Genomic DNA, 15,750 nt, shown 5'->3' with positions numbered 1-15,750 from the left:
GAGAGCCCAAAGGGGAGGGGCTGGCAAAAGAGCAACCCCAGGGACTGGGTGTGAATATCCATCTTGGCACGACTACCCATCCCCAAGGCCTGTGCAAAGAGTGGGAGAGACCCACAGCCCCGGAGTGCTTTGGAAGGAGTGGATATATGCAGAAAAACTATTTTTTTAATGAAAAAATATTCAGAAATAGTAAAAAATTTGCACCTGGTAGAGATCCGATTCCCATCCTGGCACCCAGGGGAGCTTCCAGCAGCAGCTGCTGCAAGCAGCGGTGCCTTCCGGCGGTGTCTCTGTAAAGGGGGGGTCCTGTTTAGCGGGGAGGAAGGAGGGAGCAGAAAAGGTGAAAGAGAAGACCCCAAAAAGGGGAAAGGGCACCTAACTGCCCTGCCACCCTCCAGCCCTGGGGCAGCTGCGCAGCTCCAGCAGCGGGCAGGGCGGTGCGGGGCCGGGGCTCCCTGCATCCCACCGTGGCTGTAGTCTGGGGCAAAAAAAAAAAACCCGTGCGTTTGCAGGGCACTTCCGTGTGACCGAGGTGAGCTGAGAACCCACCGAGCCAGCGCCCGCGGCACGGCCTGCGCTGCACCAGCCGGGAATCGAACCCGGGTCGCAAGAATGGGAATCTTGCATGATACCACTACACCACTGGTGCGCTGCGGCTGCTGCGCCCCGCGCGCCTTCAAGGCCCCGCGGCGCGGCCCCGTCCGTGCGAGCTGGGTGGCCCGGCCGTGCCGCCGGGGGGTCCCCGCGGAGGGACGCGGGGCTGGGACCCCCCCCTCCCCGGGAACGCGGGGACCCTGCCCGTGGGGCGGGACGCGTGGGGCAGCGGGGGCGGCGGGGGCCTCGGGCTTCCCGGAGCTCGTAATGCCATGCAGGAATGTCCCGGTTCCCACAATGTTTAACCTCGGCCGGCGCGGGGGAGCCCAGCCCCGTGGCCCCCGCACACTCCGTGCCTGGGGTCCTCCGGGCCGTGGGCGCAGCAAGGATGCTTCGCTGAGGGTTGCAGGGACACAAACCCAGCTGCAAAGTTGTTTTTTTTTGGGGGGGGGGGGGGAGGTGGCAGCGCAGGGGCTCCAGTCCTCGTCTCATCCCTCTCCCTGCCCCTGCCCAAAGAAAACCCTTGGGAAAGTTACGTTTCTTTTGCCAACAGTGGCAGAGTCGCAGGACACGAGGTGGGCAAACGCTTTAGGGTCTCCACACGACACCTGTGCTGGACAGGAGCCAATGACGCAGCACGATGCTCTGCCCCGGGAACCCTCCAGAACTCAGCAAGACTTGGCCCTGTCTGAACGGCGTCCCCACGGCCACCACTGTCCCCCCCCACCTGGCATGACAGGCAGGAGCTGAGCAAGGGTAAACAGTTGGGAAATGCTTCCTCTTGGACAGCCGCTCGCGATCATGTTTAGCAAACACCAGCATCTTCGTTCCACACCCTCCTGTTGGCCATAAACACCCCGAGTGCGTGGGGCACTGCCTGCCCTTCCCCTCGCTGCCGCGGTGATGCGAAGGTGAGCGAGTGGCGCAGAAACAGCAGGAAGGGTGTCACAGGGGCGTGAAGCCCCCATGTAGAGCCATTTCTTGCACCACCCTGGATGATACCAGCAAAGCACTGCCTGGGCGGCAGGGGAGCACAGGGCGCGTCGTTTCCAGGGTTCCCATGCTCCATCCCCCTCGGGTGCCAGAGGACAGCTTTTCCCTGGCTTTTGGGCTTGTCAACACACATAAATTCACTGAAGACCTGTCTGCCAGCAGAGAGGTGCTCCCAAGCCGCCTGGGGCCATGCCGGGCACATGCAGCATCCACTCAGCCTTCCCAAAACAGGGCAAGGGACTCTCAGCACCCCCATCCTGATGGATCCATTGATGCTTTGATCCGAACCTGGCTGCCCTGGGGAGGCTCAGCCACGCATGTCCCCACAGCTCCGAGCAGCCAAAGGGCAGGTGGAGGTCGCAGCTCCCGCCAGCGCTGCCATCTCTGTGTGCTGCAAACAGGCTGCGGAAAGCCACCGTGTTCCCCTGTCGTGGTGACAAACCAGACTTAGCACCGCCAACGTGACTTGAAATGAACACTTATTATTCAGAGGGAGTTTGGGGATGGTGGGCGCCGGCATGCGAAGCCACCCGCAGCGCTGCGGCTGTTGACACCAGCCCAGCAGAGAGAGAAGAAGTTGCCCAGAGCCACCACCCCGAGTGGCCCTCTGGAAGCCACAGCTGTCACTGGGGTTTCGGCTCAGCCGAGTCCTCCTCCCTCAGTCCCCAGTGGTGTTGGCATCTGGTCCTTGTGCAGGAAATGGGGGGCAGCACAGTCTGCCACCCCACCAGCCCTCTCCTATCCTGGAGACATGAAGGCTGCCTGGATGCTCAGGATCTACTTTTAATTCCAAGGGGGCTTTGACATGTGGAGAAAATGATCTTTTCCCTTCCTAAGCACACCATTTAGCCCAGATCCTGCCCTGCCCAGCATTTGCACTTATCTGCGCCCACCCAAAGGGCTCTGGCCAGGGAGACCTTGTCCCCTCTGCTGCAGAAATTTGGGAGGTAGCGGTGCTCCCCTTGGGTTTGGCGGGACGGCAGCCTCCCGTGCGGCTGGGTGGGCGCCAGGGCCGCAGCATGGCACAGACAGGAGCCTGGGGGCTCCTCCACTGCTGCAGGCACTTCGATGTCAGGGGCAGCCCCAGCCCCCCCCTTCCAGGCTGTGATGCTCACGTCCCCTCCACGAGATGAGTCTGTGCCAAGTGGCCATTCTCTCCAGGAAATCAGTTTTCAGGCTCAAAAAGGCAGTCGCTATCCTTGAGCAGAGAATCCAGCCCCTCTTGGAGCCCATAATAGAAGTCATCCTCCTCCCCAGCACCTTCGTGGGACGAACTGGGGTGTTCTCCCCATGCTGGGGAGCTGGTCAGGGTGCAGCCGGAATGGGCAGCAGACGGTGGGTGCCGGCCCCGTGGCACAGGGCTGCTGGGCACGGAGCCCCCCAGCGATGGCGTGTCCATGTCCTCCAGGAGGGATGCCAGCGGCGCGGCCCCCGGGGCTGTCCAGGGGGAGCTACGGGAACAGGGAGGGCTGGTGGGCAGTGGGCAGCACAGGGGTTACACTAAGCACAGATGAGCTGGGGTTTCCCCTGGAGTTGATGACTGCTGGACCCAGGGCTGGCCTCAGTGTTGCTCAGCCAGCATCCCAGCATCACCAGTCCCCTTGCTGGGTGGCTGGGGAGTCCTGGGAGGGCCCCACCTCAGCCCCCCCTAATGCCTTTATGGGGACAACCTGCCTGCCAGGTTCCTTCTCCTGCCCATGGGATGAAGTAAGGGCTGCCCTCATGCTGTGCCTGCGTCCCAGGGGAAAGAGGAGCATTCCGTCCCAGCTGTAGCTGTGTTGTGGCAGAGGGGGTGCCCCAGTGCTGCACCTCGAGGGTGCACCATCACCCCCATCACCTGCAAAGTGCTTTCCAATCCCAAACCAAGCCTGGGCATCATACACAGCACCTCGTTTGAGGAACATGTACCAAGCATCTCATTTCTATCTAAGTCTGACCAGGAACATGGAATTTATTCTGGTGAGGGACATAGTTTGTATTTATAAAATTAATAAAGGCAAAAAGCAAATTACAACCAAAGGCAATCCAGATTTCCTCCTGTTAAATATATTGGTACTGAGATTCCCCATGGGCTGAGACGCATCTCTAGTGGGCTGGGGGTCTGGGGGTCAGTGCTGTGTGAGCAGCAGAGACCCCTCTGCCTCCTCTCCTTCCCCCATGCCTGTGGTCTGACACGCCCACACACCCCCAGTTTCACCCCACATCCCACCAGTGCCACCCGGACCCCACAGGCATCACGTACCAGCTGCCTTCTGCCTCTTCCAGCCGAGGCGCCAGCTCTTGGGGGGGGTCCCCCGCACCCCCCAGCTCCCGGTGCACCTCTGCTTTGGCCTGCACGGCTGGCTGGGAGCAGCGGCGGGGTCTGGGATGGGCCGTGGGTGGGAGTGGGGCTGAGCCCAGCGCCTGCCCCTGGGTCTGCTCGTAGGACGGCAGGCTTTGCTCGTAGGTGCTGGTGGCCTCTTGCTTGGGGCAGGCTGCAATCAGGCTGCAGGCAAAGGAGGAACAGGGTGCTGAGCAGGACCTGGACCCCCACAGAGCCGGGAGATGCTCAGAACACGCAGGCAGAGCTCCATCAGATGCTGTAGAAGCCACTGGGACCACATCCCTGCCCACACCAGCAGCAGGGCCGGAAGGTCCTGGCAGGGGGCTGCCCGCAGGAATGCAGCTGGGTGCTTTGCATCCCCCAGCATCACTCCAGCTCCGGCATCACGGGGGCTCCGCCAGCCCCTGCCTCCCCCACCCCAGGGGAGACCCTGCTTGTCATGTTTTCCTGCAATGGATGCAGTTGTCCCCAGTGCCAGTGTGCTCCGATGCTGCCCTTGTCCCGGGGGCACACAGATAACTGTGTGTACAGATGAAAGCACCTGCCAAAAGGGAAACTGCAGCTGGGGCTGGGTGCTGGGACCTACCATGTGTCCCCCTCCGGCAGAACGATGGATTTATGGTCCAGGAACTGCTCAGCCTCAAGGTTCACAGGAATGAACGTTATCTGCGAGGAAAAGAAAGGCAGAGCCAGGGGGGCTGCGCTGGGCATCACGGGGACTCTCGGCCCTCGTGGCAAAAAGGCTGGAGTGTCCCTTCAGCTGGGTCTGTGGCCTTTTCCCAGCACGTTTGGTTATCTTGCTTGGAAATGTTTTTTTGGGGGAAATCAGTAAGGGATTGAATGAACCCAGCCCGGCCCCGCTCTCAGTGCCTTGTCTCCAGTGGGGACATGCGTGTCCCCAAGCTTGGGGGGATCCCAGGGCCCATGGGGGAGGTCGGTGGCCAGGGACAACACTGAGGGTTCCCTAAGCATGGTGACAAAGCCACATCTCCCTCCTCGCTGGGGCTGAGCTTGGCTTTGGGGGGAGCTGGGGTCAGCTTCACCCTGTCCCAGGGCACTCAGCTGGTCCCCAGTCCCGGGGTCCCGTGCACCAGCTCACATTTTGGGGTGCAGCCAAGATGTGGCCAGGCCACCCAGTAGTGCCCAGATCAGCACCACAGCCGCTCTCTCCTTGGAAAAAAGCCTTTTCTGCCAGCTCTGTTTCCTGGGGCAGGGACGCGTGGCTGTCCCGGCGCACCAGCAGTGCCCTCTGCCAAGGAGACCGGCAGGTGAGGGCTGCACTCGGGGGGGCCGGGCCCCTCCGGACCCCCACAGCCCCTTCTCTGAAGTCCCGGGAGCCCGCCAAGCCCCCATCCCCCACAGCTGCAGGGAAGGGGCTGGTTTGGAGGGGGTTTGTATGGGAGCTGATCTCCTTGGGCTTACTCCTGGCTGCCCGCTTGGAAGCAAAGCTCAGGGAGATGCAGGGCTATGGAGGGGGGGGGGGCAAGGAAGCAGGGCCACATCCTGAAGGCATCAGCAGGGAGGAATAGCAGGGCATGAGCCTCCCAAACCAGCACCCCCACTCCAAATCACCCCAGCTGGCTTTCCCCCAGAACATGCCACTACCCCACTCCTGAGGCTACACGCTCACAGCAGCTGAAGCCCCCAAACCCAGCTGAGCCCTCGAGCCCCCCAAGGCACGCGGTGGCAGGATGGCCCCTACCTTCGGGTAGCACTGGCACATGCTCCAGGTGATGCCCACAGCTATGAGCAGGACACCCAGGGCGCAGAAAGTGATGTAGATCTGGGGCTTTTCCACACTCATGATGAACATCCCCGTCATCACCAGGAAGAAACCCAGCATGATGAACCCATAACGAAAGGTCTTGTCCTCCGCCATGGGCACCAGGTGGGAGAGGCAGGGGAGGAGAGACGCCGGGAAGCCCGTGTACCTGCGGCTGCTGCCCACTGAGCACACCTCCAGGGTAAGGCGAGGAGTGGAGGCTGCCAGGGGCTGAGGAGCAGCTGCACGTTGAGCCTGGTCCTGCCCAGGGCTGAGCCAGCCAGTTTTTAATGGGTTTGTAATGAATGCAAACACCAACCCACTGTTCACACTCCAGTGAAGCTGCCCGGCACGTGTCCGGGTAACCTTCCCTGCAGGCACACGCGGCTGGACCCCATGCCTGGGGGAGGGACGGGGAGGGAGAGGGGGGCATGTCGGCAGAGATGGGGACCTGGAGAGCAGCTGATCCCACGGGACTTTCCCAGCCCTGGGGGCTGGAGCTGGGCTGGCTGGCAGAGCCCCAAATAAGTGGGGTGCCAGGGCACAGCAAGTTTTCAAGAACGGTGGGGCTGCTGAGGGAAAGAGGGAGCGCCCTGGGGTCTTTCTGGGAATAGCCCCCTCCTCGCTCCAGCTGGGTACTGGGGAACAACCGATGGGGCAGCAACCAGGCTGTGAACTGGGGGCTAAAGCTGAAGCGGGGTTGGTCCACCCAGGGGGAACGAGGACAGAGCATCCCTGTGCCCTGTGTTTGCTTAAGATGGAGCTGGGATGTTAAAAAGTGTCCCCTTCCCCCACCCCACCCCGCCCCCATCTGATAGCCAGACAGTGGCAGTGGCTTTAATTAACCTTCGTTTTGTTCCCTTGCTTGCCTGCCCACCTGGGAGCACATATACCTGGCTTACAAAAAATAATATATTATACTATAAACAATATATTACATTCGGCTGTGGCTCCACGGCCGCTCTGCAGCCCTGCAGGGCACCCAGGGCACCCCCTTATTTCGGGGGATGGAGCAGCCCACACACAGTTGGCCTTTCCCCTGGGCAAGGCTGCAAGCCCGACCATGGTGGGCAAGGAGGGGGCTGTGCTGCTCAGGGTGTCTTTTTATAGGATGCTGCCTGAAATGCCAAGTGCACTCGGCTGCCCTGAACGCACGCACGAGCCACTGAACATCTCTAAAGCAAATGAAGTGAAGCGTGGGAAGGCAGTTTGCGCAGAAAGCAAGGTGGAAGGGATGGAGATGTGGCTGGAAGGAGCATTGAAAAGGCAGAGGAGAGAACGGGGTGGCATGGAGCTGGTTTTTCTCTGGCCAGACTCCTCTTTCTTCGCTGCAGCTTTTATTATACAGCTCCTTCTTTGAGTGGGCAGCCCCTGGCCTGGTACGGGCTCCCCAGGGTGGGTCAGCGCAGGGAATGCAAAGCATCTGCAACCAGCAGTGGTTTTATTAAAAATACAAAGGCTTTCAAACATGCCAGTTACCCCCACCTTCCAAACACATTGCCCACAGGACCCGCAATCCCAACAACCCCGGAACAATCGCTTGGAAATCCAGACAGACCCTCGCCCCTTCTCGCCCACCCTCCTCTCGCCCCTGCAAAGGAAGTGGCTCAGTTTAAAGCCGAGAGACTGGGCAGCCACCCCCAGAGTCCCAGCCCCATGGTGCCGCCAGCTCAGACGCCCCGGACACTGATGTTTTCATAGCTGGGGGGAGGCGTTGCCTGCGGCTCCCCGGGGTGCTGGGTCTCCAGCCAGGATGGGCTGGGGCGGAACAAGGCGCTGTCGGAGCAGCTGCGCCGGCGGCTGCCCTGCCAGCTCTCATCCTCCTCCAGGTAGCGGTACAGGGGCGGCGTGAACTCCTCCTTCCTCCGCGGGGGCTGGACGTAGGCTGGGGCACCATGGGCAGGTCTGCAGGTCAGGGCTTCTTCGTAGGTGGGGATGGCACTGGCATCCCAGGTGCTGCGAGGGAAGACAAAGAAACCCAGCAGCGCACTCTGTCAACTGGAGCATCCCAGCACCCAACAAGTGGAGCACCCCAGCCCTTGTCAACAAGAGCATCCCAGCACCCAACCAACTGGAGCATCCCAGCACCCATCAACTGGGGCACCCTAGCCCTTGTCAACCAGAGCATCCCAGCACCTGACCAACTGGAGCATCCCAGCACCCATCAACTGCAGAATCCCAGCACCCCATCAACCCCATTGGCTGGAGCATCCCTAAGCATGATAGACACATGTATGCTGGGGACAGCACGCAGGCAGGTTTCGCGTGCCCAGGGTCAAGGGAAAACCATGTCAGCTGCTTCCCAGCACCAGGAGGGTGGGGAGCCATGCAGGAGGAAGGGCACGGTCCATCAGACCTTGTGACAAGGCAACACCGCCCAGTTCCCACTGAGTTTATTAACCCCTCGCCCAAGGAGAGGCAGGACAGCCTGGCAAGGCAGCCTCGAAGAGCTGCCGCCGCCGGTGTTAAGGGCTACAGCTGCAGGTGCAAAAGACTGCAGAGCAGCAGAGGTGCTGGCTCTTGAGACATCTGCCCCCCATTCTGCACCTGCATTCTGCATTTGGGGTCTTTCCACACCCCAAAAAAAGGCTTCCCATGGGCAGAAGAGCATCCTCATCATCTACCTGACCCCCAGCTCACCCCCTGCAGCACAGGTGCTGCCAGAAGCTGAGCAACCAGTTGGGCACGAGCAGCCAGGCAAGAGCCAGGCATCCCGGTTCAATGCAGTCACACCTCACCCTCACGCCCGCCGGAGCCCTCCATGCACTGGCCCAGCCTGGTGCCGGTTCCAGCAGCGCTTTGCTCAGCAAACATGGCTTGTGTACAGGGAAAACCGCTGCCCAACCTTTGCCCTGCGCCTGGCCCCGCTCAGAACCCTGCAACACGGTGCAGCCCCAAAGCCAGGAGGGCTTTGAAAGCAACCCATCTCTGCTTGTTTTTGCAGATGAAAACCCAGTGCAGCACACTCGGGGAGTCTGCGGGCATCAGAGGGGCACAGCTGGTCCAAAGGGAAAGCTGCAGTGCTCCGCAGGGATGCCTCCATCCTGAACTTGGCAGCCCCCTGCCCCAGACCTACCGCCCTGGGTATCTATGCCATGGCTTTTGCCAAACAGCCTCAGCTTGCCAAGGCATGCTGCCTTGGAATGTGGAGCGGGGCATTTCTCCCAGCTCAGGATGCTTTGCTGCATGAATGCCAGCACAGCTGGGGCTGCAGGAGCTGCAGTAGCACCAGCAGTGCCAGGACACTGCCTTCCTGTCCGGTGTGGGATCTGGGACCTCAAGGAAAGGGACATTCCCTGCTGGGACACAGCAAAGCCCTGCATGGCAGGAGGAAACCCCCCCAGACTACTCAGACAGGCTCACGATCTCACCCCCAGATATTCAGATGGGCACCAAAACCCCCAGAGGACGAGGAATGTGCCTCCCGCCTAACTGAATTTTTACGGTTTTATGTTCTGAAGAGTTTCTTTTAATGCTGCTTTTCCCCAGAGCCTGATTTATGCTGGAGCCAAGATCTTTGCTGTGACCCCATAAAACAGCACTGGGAAGGGCTGGCTGGCTCGACTTCCACAGCAGTCTCTGGAAAAAAAAAAACCCCTTTTGATCAAGAGTCTTTTAAATTAAGAAGGGGGAATAAATCTCTGGCTCACACAGGAAGAGTCTGGGACCCAACAAGCAGCAGTGGTGTTCAGGGTGAGCCGAGGGGTCTTTCCACACCCCAAAAAAGGCTTTGCAGGATACCCTGCCCACACTCCCATCTCAATGCCAATCCGAGGATTATTTTCCTTTGTTCCATTTAACTCCCTTTTAACATGGATTTTCCTTCCATTAAAGACAGGATAAACCCCCCCATCCTCACAGAGCACTGCAGAGCTGCGGCACTGGGGAAAGCTTCAGCAGCTGGAGGTCTAGATGACACCACCCCTCCCTCCAAATCCAGACCTTCTGCCAGAAAACCAATGTGGTCTTCTGCTCAGTGGCTCTGCTAAGGAGATGTCTGCCTTGGCCTGGTGACAGCCCCACAGGGCAAGGACAGCCATGTGCCACTGAGCTGGCCGTGGGAGCAGCCAGTGTGGCGGGCACGGAGGGTGCCTGCGGGGAGGGGGGCGCAGGGGCTTGGGCAAGGGTTGACACTAATGAGCAAGAGCATCTGCTCCAGGAGCAGGAGGAGAGCGCAGGACAGGGTCTGAGCAACAGCCGGCAGCGCAGCAGCGTTACTGCTCATCCCAGCTTGCCAGCGAGCAAGCCCGAGAACAGGCTTATGGACGCGGCCGTGCCGGAGCGCTCAAAGCCACCCTCGACTTCTTCCTACCCAAGCACCGCACAGAGATGTGGCACCCACCTGCAGTTCCACTTCTCCAGAGGCTCCGCGGTGAAGTACTGCAGGTCCCTGGGGAAATGGTACTGGTAGCGGCGGGAGACCACCCTGGCGTTGGCTTTCACGGACCAGAGGAGCCCGAAGAGGAGGAGGATGCCACCGATGCCGCAGCAGAAGAAGCTGACGGAGCGGAGCAGGGCACTGGAGGAGGAGCTGGGAACAGCCTCAGCTTCTCGGGGAGGCAGGAGGCGAGCCCCACTGCCAGACGGGGAGCCCACCTCCCCGTCGCTCCACCAGGCAAAGCACAGTGTCCCCGTCACCAGCAGCACGGCCCCGGTGATGGTCATGCCGTAGCGGAAAGATGCAGCTGCCATCCTTCGGAGGGAGGTTTTAGGGGGGGAGAAGAGCGAGACAAGGCATGAGAGAGACCACGTCCTGCAAGACAAGAAAGGGTTTGAGCAGGACAAGGTCATGGAAGAGCTGCCAGAGGAGAAAACTACTGAGCAAGGACCTCTCTGGGGATTGCACAATCTTTAGCGCCTTATTATTGACTATCAGAAGGGGCATTTCCACCATCTCAGATGAAAGCCCTTCAGCACAGCAAAGTCAGCTGCCAGTTTGGACCCATAAATTTCCCAACAGCCTCATAAAAACATCCTCATTTTCAAGAAACAACGGAAGCAGGATGGAAACCCCAGCCAGGGGAGCTATGGAGGCGGCTCCGGGGATTTGCATAGCTCTTGTCTTCGGGTTTTATTCCAGACTGCTTCCCCAGCTCAGAGGAATGCCAGCTGGGTTTCTGATCAAAGCAAGGCTTATGGAAGAGGTTAGGGAGAAGGACATTAATTTAAGATGTCATCGCTTCCAAATTATCAGCACACATGTTTTCTCCTCTGAAACTGGAGGTAAATCAGTCCCATGGTGACAGTAGGTGGCTGGCACTGCTGCTCGAAAGCCGGCAGCCCAGGGGATTTGGGGCTGCACTGCCTCTTGCTTTCTCAGGGAAAAGAGCCAAGTACCACCTCTGAAAGTCGCAGAGCTGCTATTTCGGGGGGGGGGAACCCTCAGATGCTGGCAACCCAGAGAACCTCACCTAGGGATGGCTCCTCAGGCACTGAGTGAGCGGTGACCCCAGTGAGCTCAGCCGTCACTGCTGGAGCCTGCAACAGCTGCACTCCCTGCGGCCACCAAGCTCAGGGCAAGGATGGCAGCAGAAATCCACCTGTACCTCCGTTCAAAGTCAGGAATGTGCTGGGATGCAAGCTAAACCCTCGGAGAGGGTATGACCTACTGCTGAGGGGGGTGTTTCTGCTATGCTGGTAAGGGGGGGCTGAGGCAGCAGACCACTGAGACCTATGAGGCTCTTACTGACCCAGCTGTGATGTCCCATTCTGAGACACTCCAGAAGCAGAGAGGGGCTTCAGGTTATTCTGAAGGTGGGGTAAGTATCCTGACGCTGGAGGAGCCTGCTCAATCTTCACCCAAAATGAGCTTTGGCACACAAAATCTTGCATCCCTGGGTCAGCTCCAGTGCGCACTTCCTCACCTCCCCGGGGCGACTGATCCCGCAGGTGCTCCACCACCTTCACCGTCCCTACCAGGGTGGTCTGGGGTTGGTTGGGCAACCAAGGAGATGAGGCAGTGCCGCACATTCCTGCTTGGTGGCACTTCTCAGCTAAATGTCATGTGTTGAGAGCAACTGTCCTCCCCTGGTGAAGGAAAATTTGGAGAGGGGGAGCTGGTTTCTGGCCTCTGTGGGGCTCTCACTCCCCCTCGCTTTCTCCAGCAAAGAGCAAGCATCTGCTCCCTGGGCTTGGGGATCCCCAACTAACGAAACAACCAGGTGGAACCTCCCATATCCTCTCTGGCCCTGCTCATGCCCAGCAAGAAGATGCAGGTTCAGCCCCCACTTTTTGATGGACAAAAAGCTTTGGACCATGTGAGAGTTAAGCACTAGCACCCTCTTACAGATTCAGTCCTGGGTGACTCCTCTGTGAGGGCTTCTCGTGGTGGCAGTGCCAGCAGAGAGCCTGCACACTGGGGAACAGCCAGGACAGAGATGGGACTCAAGCTCAGAGGTGGATAGAAAGCTGGATAATCCACACTCAGCCCCCACCTCTACCTTCACCACTTTGCCCATAGGTCAGTAAAAATGATCTGTTGGCTTTAGTCTCCATTCCTCCAGGCACAGCTTGCCTTCTACAGCAGGGACTTAAATTGTACCCTGTGATCTGGAAGAGCCGAGCCAAGGGAGGCTCTAGAAGAGCCTAGGCAGGGAGCAGAAGTCCAGCACAGACTCAGTGGGATCAATGGCGGGTGCGATTACATTATTTCAAGCCATTATTTATCAGATGGGCCCACTACATGGAAAGCCAAATTACTTTGTAGTGAAAGAAATGCCATCTGATCTAATCTACATTTAATGAAGGAATCCGATGAGAAGTGAGCTTTAGGAAACCTGTGGGAAGGCTGCTGGACCGGGAGCCCCAACAACACACTCCAGTTCTCGTCTTGTGGTCACAAGCCCAAATTGCTGCCCGGGCTGGTGATGGCCAGGGATCCCCAGCAGCAGTGCAGTCACCCACCGGGAAGGAGGTGGCGTTCCTGGGCTGAGAGGAGGCAGAGCTTCCCTCCACGGCACTGGGACATGACAACGGGACATGTTTAGATGCTCCCCCCTGAATGGCAGGGGCTTGGCTGAGCTGAGACAGAGAAGGGACTGTTAGGGACTGGTTAGAGATGCTACGAGATGCTCTTAGGGATCAGCATCCTCTAACTCACCACTGAACACAAGCAGGACGTAGCAGACAAGCTGGGCTCATGCTGCCTTGCAGCAGTGAATGTTCAGGAGAGCGCAAGGACCCTATTGACCTGTGAATCCAGCTCCTTTTGAGAGCATTGCATTTTCCTGGAAAATTTTCAGCCAACATTATTTGGAAAAAAGACCCACAACCAAAAAACCCTACAGCAAAGCTCTCAATCCAATGGGTCACTCCAAACTGAAAGCCTGGATTGAAACAGCACCAAGAGTTGAAATGTTCAGCTCCTGCCATCAACACTCTTCTCATTTTGGGGTCAGCCTAGCTGGGTTTGGGAAATGCTGTGATACCCCTGGTGAGGTTTGGGAAATGCTGTGATTCCCCTGGTGAGGTTTGGGAGATGCTGCGATTCCCCTGCTTGGGCACAGGGATTTTTGCAGCCGCTGGCGCTGCACACATCTGGGAGGGGTAGCAGTGAGGGGGAGGCAGGCGTGGAGGGAAGGCGGAGAGCCTTTGGGAGGTGACGGATTGACAGCTCAAGAGAATAAACTCTTCTCTCTTGACAAAACCAGTGCAGCGCGGGGAGCAACGCAAAACGCTCCTCCAGCCTACCCGGCACGTGCTCCCACAGCGCGTGTGCGGGGGTGGCTCCTCCGCGCTGGGTGACGCTGCCATTGCACCGTCCCCTTGCCAAACCCCCTCTCTGGCTGGCACAGCTCTCCCGAGCCTCTTTAAAAGACTCACAATGTTTTTCTCAGCCCCACCAACTGCTGGAAGAAGAGGCTGAAGGAGCAGGGGCAGGAAGCAAGGTGTGAGGCCAGGGCAGGACCCAAGTCCCCGCTCCCCAAGCCTGCCCCTGGCTCTGCCCCCAGGGCACTCAGCATCCCGCACATCAGGTCTCCCGGTGAGCATTTCCAGCCCAGGTTTCCATGGAGGGGCTTCCCCTCTGAAGATGGCAATTGCCAGCTCCCAAACACCCATCTCCACTCACCGAGCCACCCTGACATTTTGTTCTGCCCCGTCTCCTCCTCTGACCTGCTCTGAAATAGCCTTCCCAGGGAAACAGATTTGCACATTTCATGTACAAGCAGATACGAATGTTAATAGTTTACATAGTTCCAGTAAGATGCTGAGAATAGCATCCCCCATATAAAGTTATGCAGATGGTGATTCATAGGGTCTACTAAGCATTACTCAGAAAACCACTCTTATCCAGCAACACAAGAATCGAAAAGAGTTTTGAATCTCTCCCACCGCCATCACCCAGAAAGCCACCTCCACACCCCGTCCCTCCACAACGCCGGCAGCCTGTCCTTCCACACCACATGGGCTGGAGACCTTTAACCACGCACAGACGTGCCAAGAGAAACGCCGGGGAGAGACGTGCTGAAGTGCAGGCGTGTCATTAGGCAGATTGCTCCCTGCCTTTACCTGAATTTGCTGTTATAAGGATGATTATTGTTATCATCAGTAGTAGTCAGGGGGTTGGTGCCCATCCAAACCACAGCAGGAACGACGCTTTCGTAGAGCGCCCGAGAAGCACCGGTGCGGCAGCCCCCCAGAGGCAGGTGAGGATGGAGGGGAGCCCTCGTGGAGCCCTGCAGCCCCCCAGCTCCCAGGCCCTGTGCCCCCAGCAGGGCTCAGCCGCCGCTCCGGCCGCCCCGACGGCCGCGACGCCTGCACCCGCCGTCCCCTCTGTTGAAGCGCCCGTCGCCCGGTGGCAGCCCCGGGACACCCGTCCCCGCCGCGGTCGGTGCCCCCGGCCACCTCTCTGGCAAAGCGACAAGCCGGGGGGGTGCCCGTGCCCCCTTCGGCCCCCGGCCCCGCCGCCGTACTCACCCGCCGCCGCCAGCCCCGCTTCGGCCGAGCGGCGGCTCCGCGGAGCCCGTCCCGCGGGGCGGGCGGGGCGGGCGGGGCCGGGGGCGGGCGGCTGCGGCGGGGCGGGCAGGGCCCCAGCGCTCCCCCGGCACGGCACGGCACGGCACGGCACGGCACGGCACGGCACGGCACGGCACGGCACGGCGGGGGGGGCCCCGCCAGCTCCCGGCTCCGCGCAGCGCTGCTCCGCTCCCGTCCCGCCCCCTCCCGTCCCGTCCATCCCCTCCCGTCCCGTCCCCTCCCGTCCCCTCCCGTCCCCTCCCGTCCCGTCCATCCCCTCCCGTCCCCTCCATCCCCTCCCGTCCCGTCCCGTCCCGTCCCGTCCATCCCCTCCCGTCCCCTCCATCCCCTCCCCTCCCGTCCCGTCCCTCCCGTCCCGTCCCGTCCATCCCCTCCCGTCCCGTCCATCCCCTCCCGTCCCGTCCCGTCCATCCCCTCCCGTCCCGTCCATCCCCTCCCGTCCCGTCCCCTCCCGTCCCGTCCCCTCCCGTCCCGTCCCGTCCATCCCCTCCCGTCCCGTCCCGTCCATCCCCTCCCGTCCCGTCCATCCCCTCCCGTCCCCTCCATCCTCTCCCGTCCCGTCCCGTCCCGTCCCGTCCCGTCCATCCCCTCCCGTCCAGTCCCGTCCCGTCCCGTCCATCCCGTCCATCCCCTCCCGTCCCGTCCATCCCCTCCCGTCCCGTCCATCCCGTCCATCCCGTCCATCCCCTCCCGTCCCGTCCCCTCCAGTCCCTCCCGTCCCCTCCCCTCCTGTCCAGTCGCGTCGGGGCGCAGCGCTGCCGGGACCGTAGCCCTGGGGTGGGGGTGTGACCAAAAAAAAAAAAAAAAATTAAAAAAAGGGAAAGCCAAGGCAGCGGCGACACCCCGAAGGCACTGCCTCCTGCGCGCTGCTTGGAGGAGCTGAGCTGCCGGGGCAGACCGGCGGGGCCGGTGCTGGGCAGGGAAGGCCGGTGGGGCTGGATGGGACCCGCCTGTGTTGGTTCGAGTGGTGCTGGGTGAGTTCAGCCGCAGTGGCGCTGCCCGTGCCCCGACGGGATGGGGGGCACAGAGCTCGGTCACCCCTGGGTGTAGGAGCCAAGGAACAGGCGGACCAGGGGCCTGGAGAGAGCTTCGAGCTGCAGAG

General features: G+C 60.3%; 2 protein-coding genes and 1 non-coding gene across 3 annotated transcripts; all 3 read right to left on the bottom strand.

The window, feature by feature from the left end:
• Window positions 1-578: 578 nt before the first annotated feature.
• TRNAG-CCC lies at window positions 579-649 on the bottom strand. Its single transcript has one exon. It is a non-coding gene; the product is annotated as a tRNA-Gly (tRNA).
• Window positions 650-1,999: 1,350 nt separating this feature from the next.
• BSND (barttin CLCNK type accessory subunit beta) lies at window positions 2,000-5,920 on the bottom strand. The gene is made up of 4 exons (XM_040609833.1): window positions 5,613-5,920; window positions 4,497-4,576; window positions 3,830-4,072; window positions 2,000-3,038 (listed from the first exon to the last, which is right to left on the bottom strand). Exons 1-4 carry the CDS (start codon window positions 5,787-5,789, stop codon window positions 2,753-2,755), a joined length of 786 nt encoding a protein of 261 aa, XP_040465767.1. The 5' UTR covers window positions 5,790-5,920; the 3' UTR covers window positions 2,000-2,752.
• A 1,036-nt stretch (window positions 5,921-6,956) lies between these two features.
• Window positions 6,957-14,649, bottom strand: TMEM61 (transmembrane protein 61). The gene is made up of 3 exons (XM_040611290.1): window positions 14,589-14,649; window positions 10,015-10,425; window positions 6,957-7,628 (listed from the first exon to the last, which is right to left on the bottom strand). Exons 2-3 carry the CDS (start codon window positions 10,362-10,364, stop codon window positions 7,343-7,345), a joined length of 636 nt encoding a protein of 211 aa, XP_040467224.1. The 5' UTR covers window positions 10,365-10,425; window positions 14,589-14,649; the 3' UTR covers window positions 6,957-7,342.
• Between the last annotated feature and the right edge of the window lie 1,101 nt (window positions 14,650-15,750).

This window comes from Falco naumanni, chromosome 11 (genome assembly GCF_017639655.2).
Source record: "Falco naumanni isolate bFalNau1 chromosome 11, bFalNau1.pat, whole genome shotgun sequence".
Classification (NCBI taxonomy): Eukaryota; Metazoa; Chordata; class Aves; order Falconiformes; family Falconidae; genus Falco; species Falco naumanni.
This window is presented reverse-complemented; position numbering and strand designations above follow the sequence as displayed.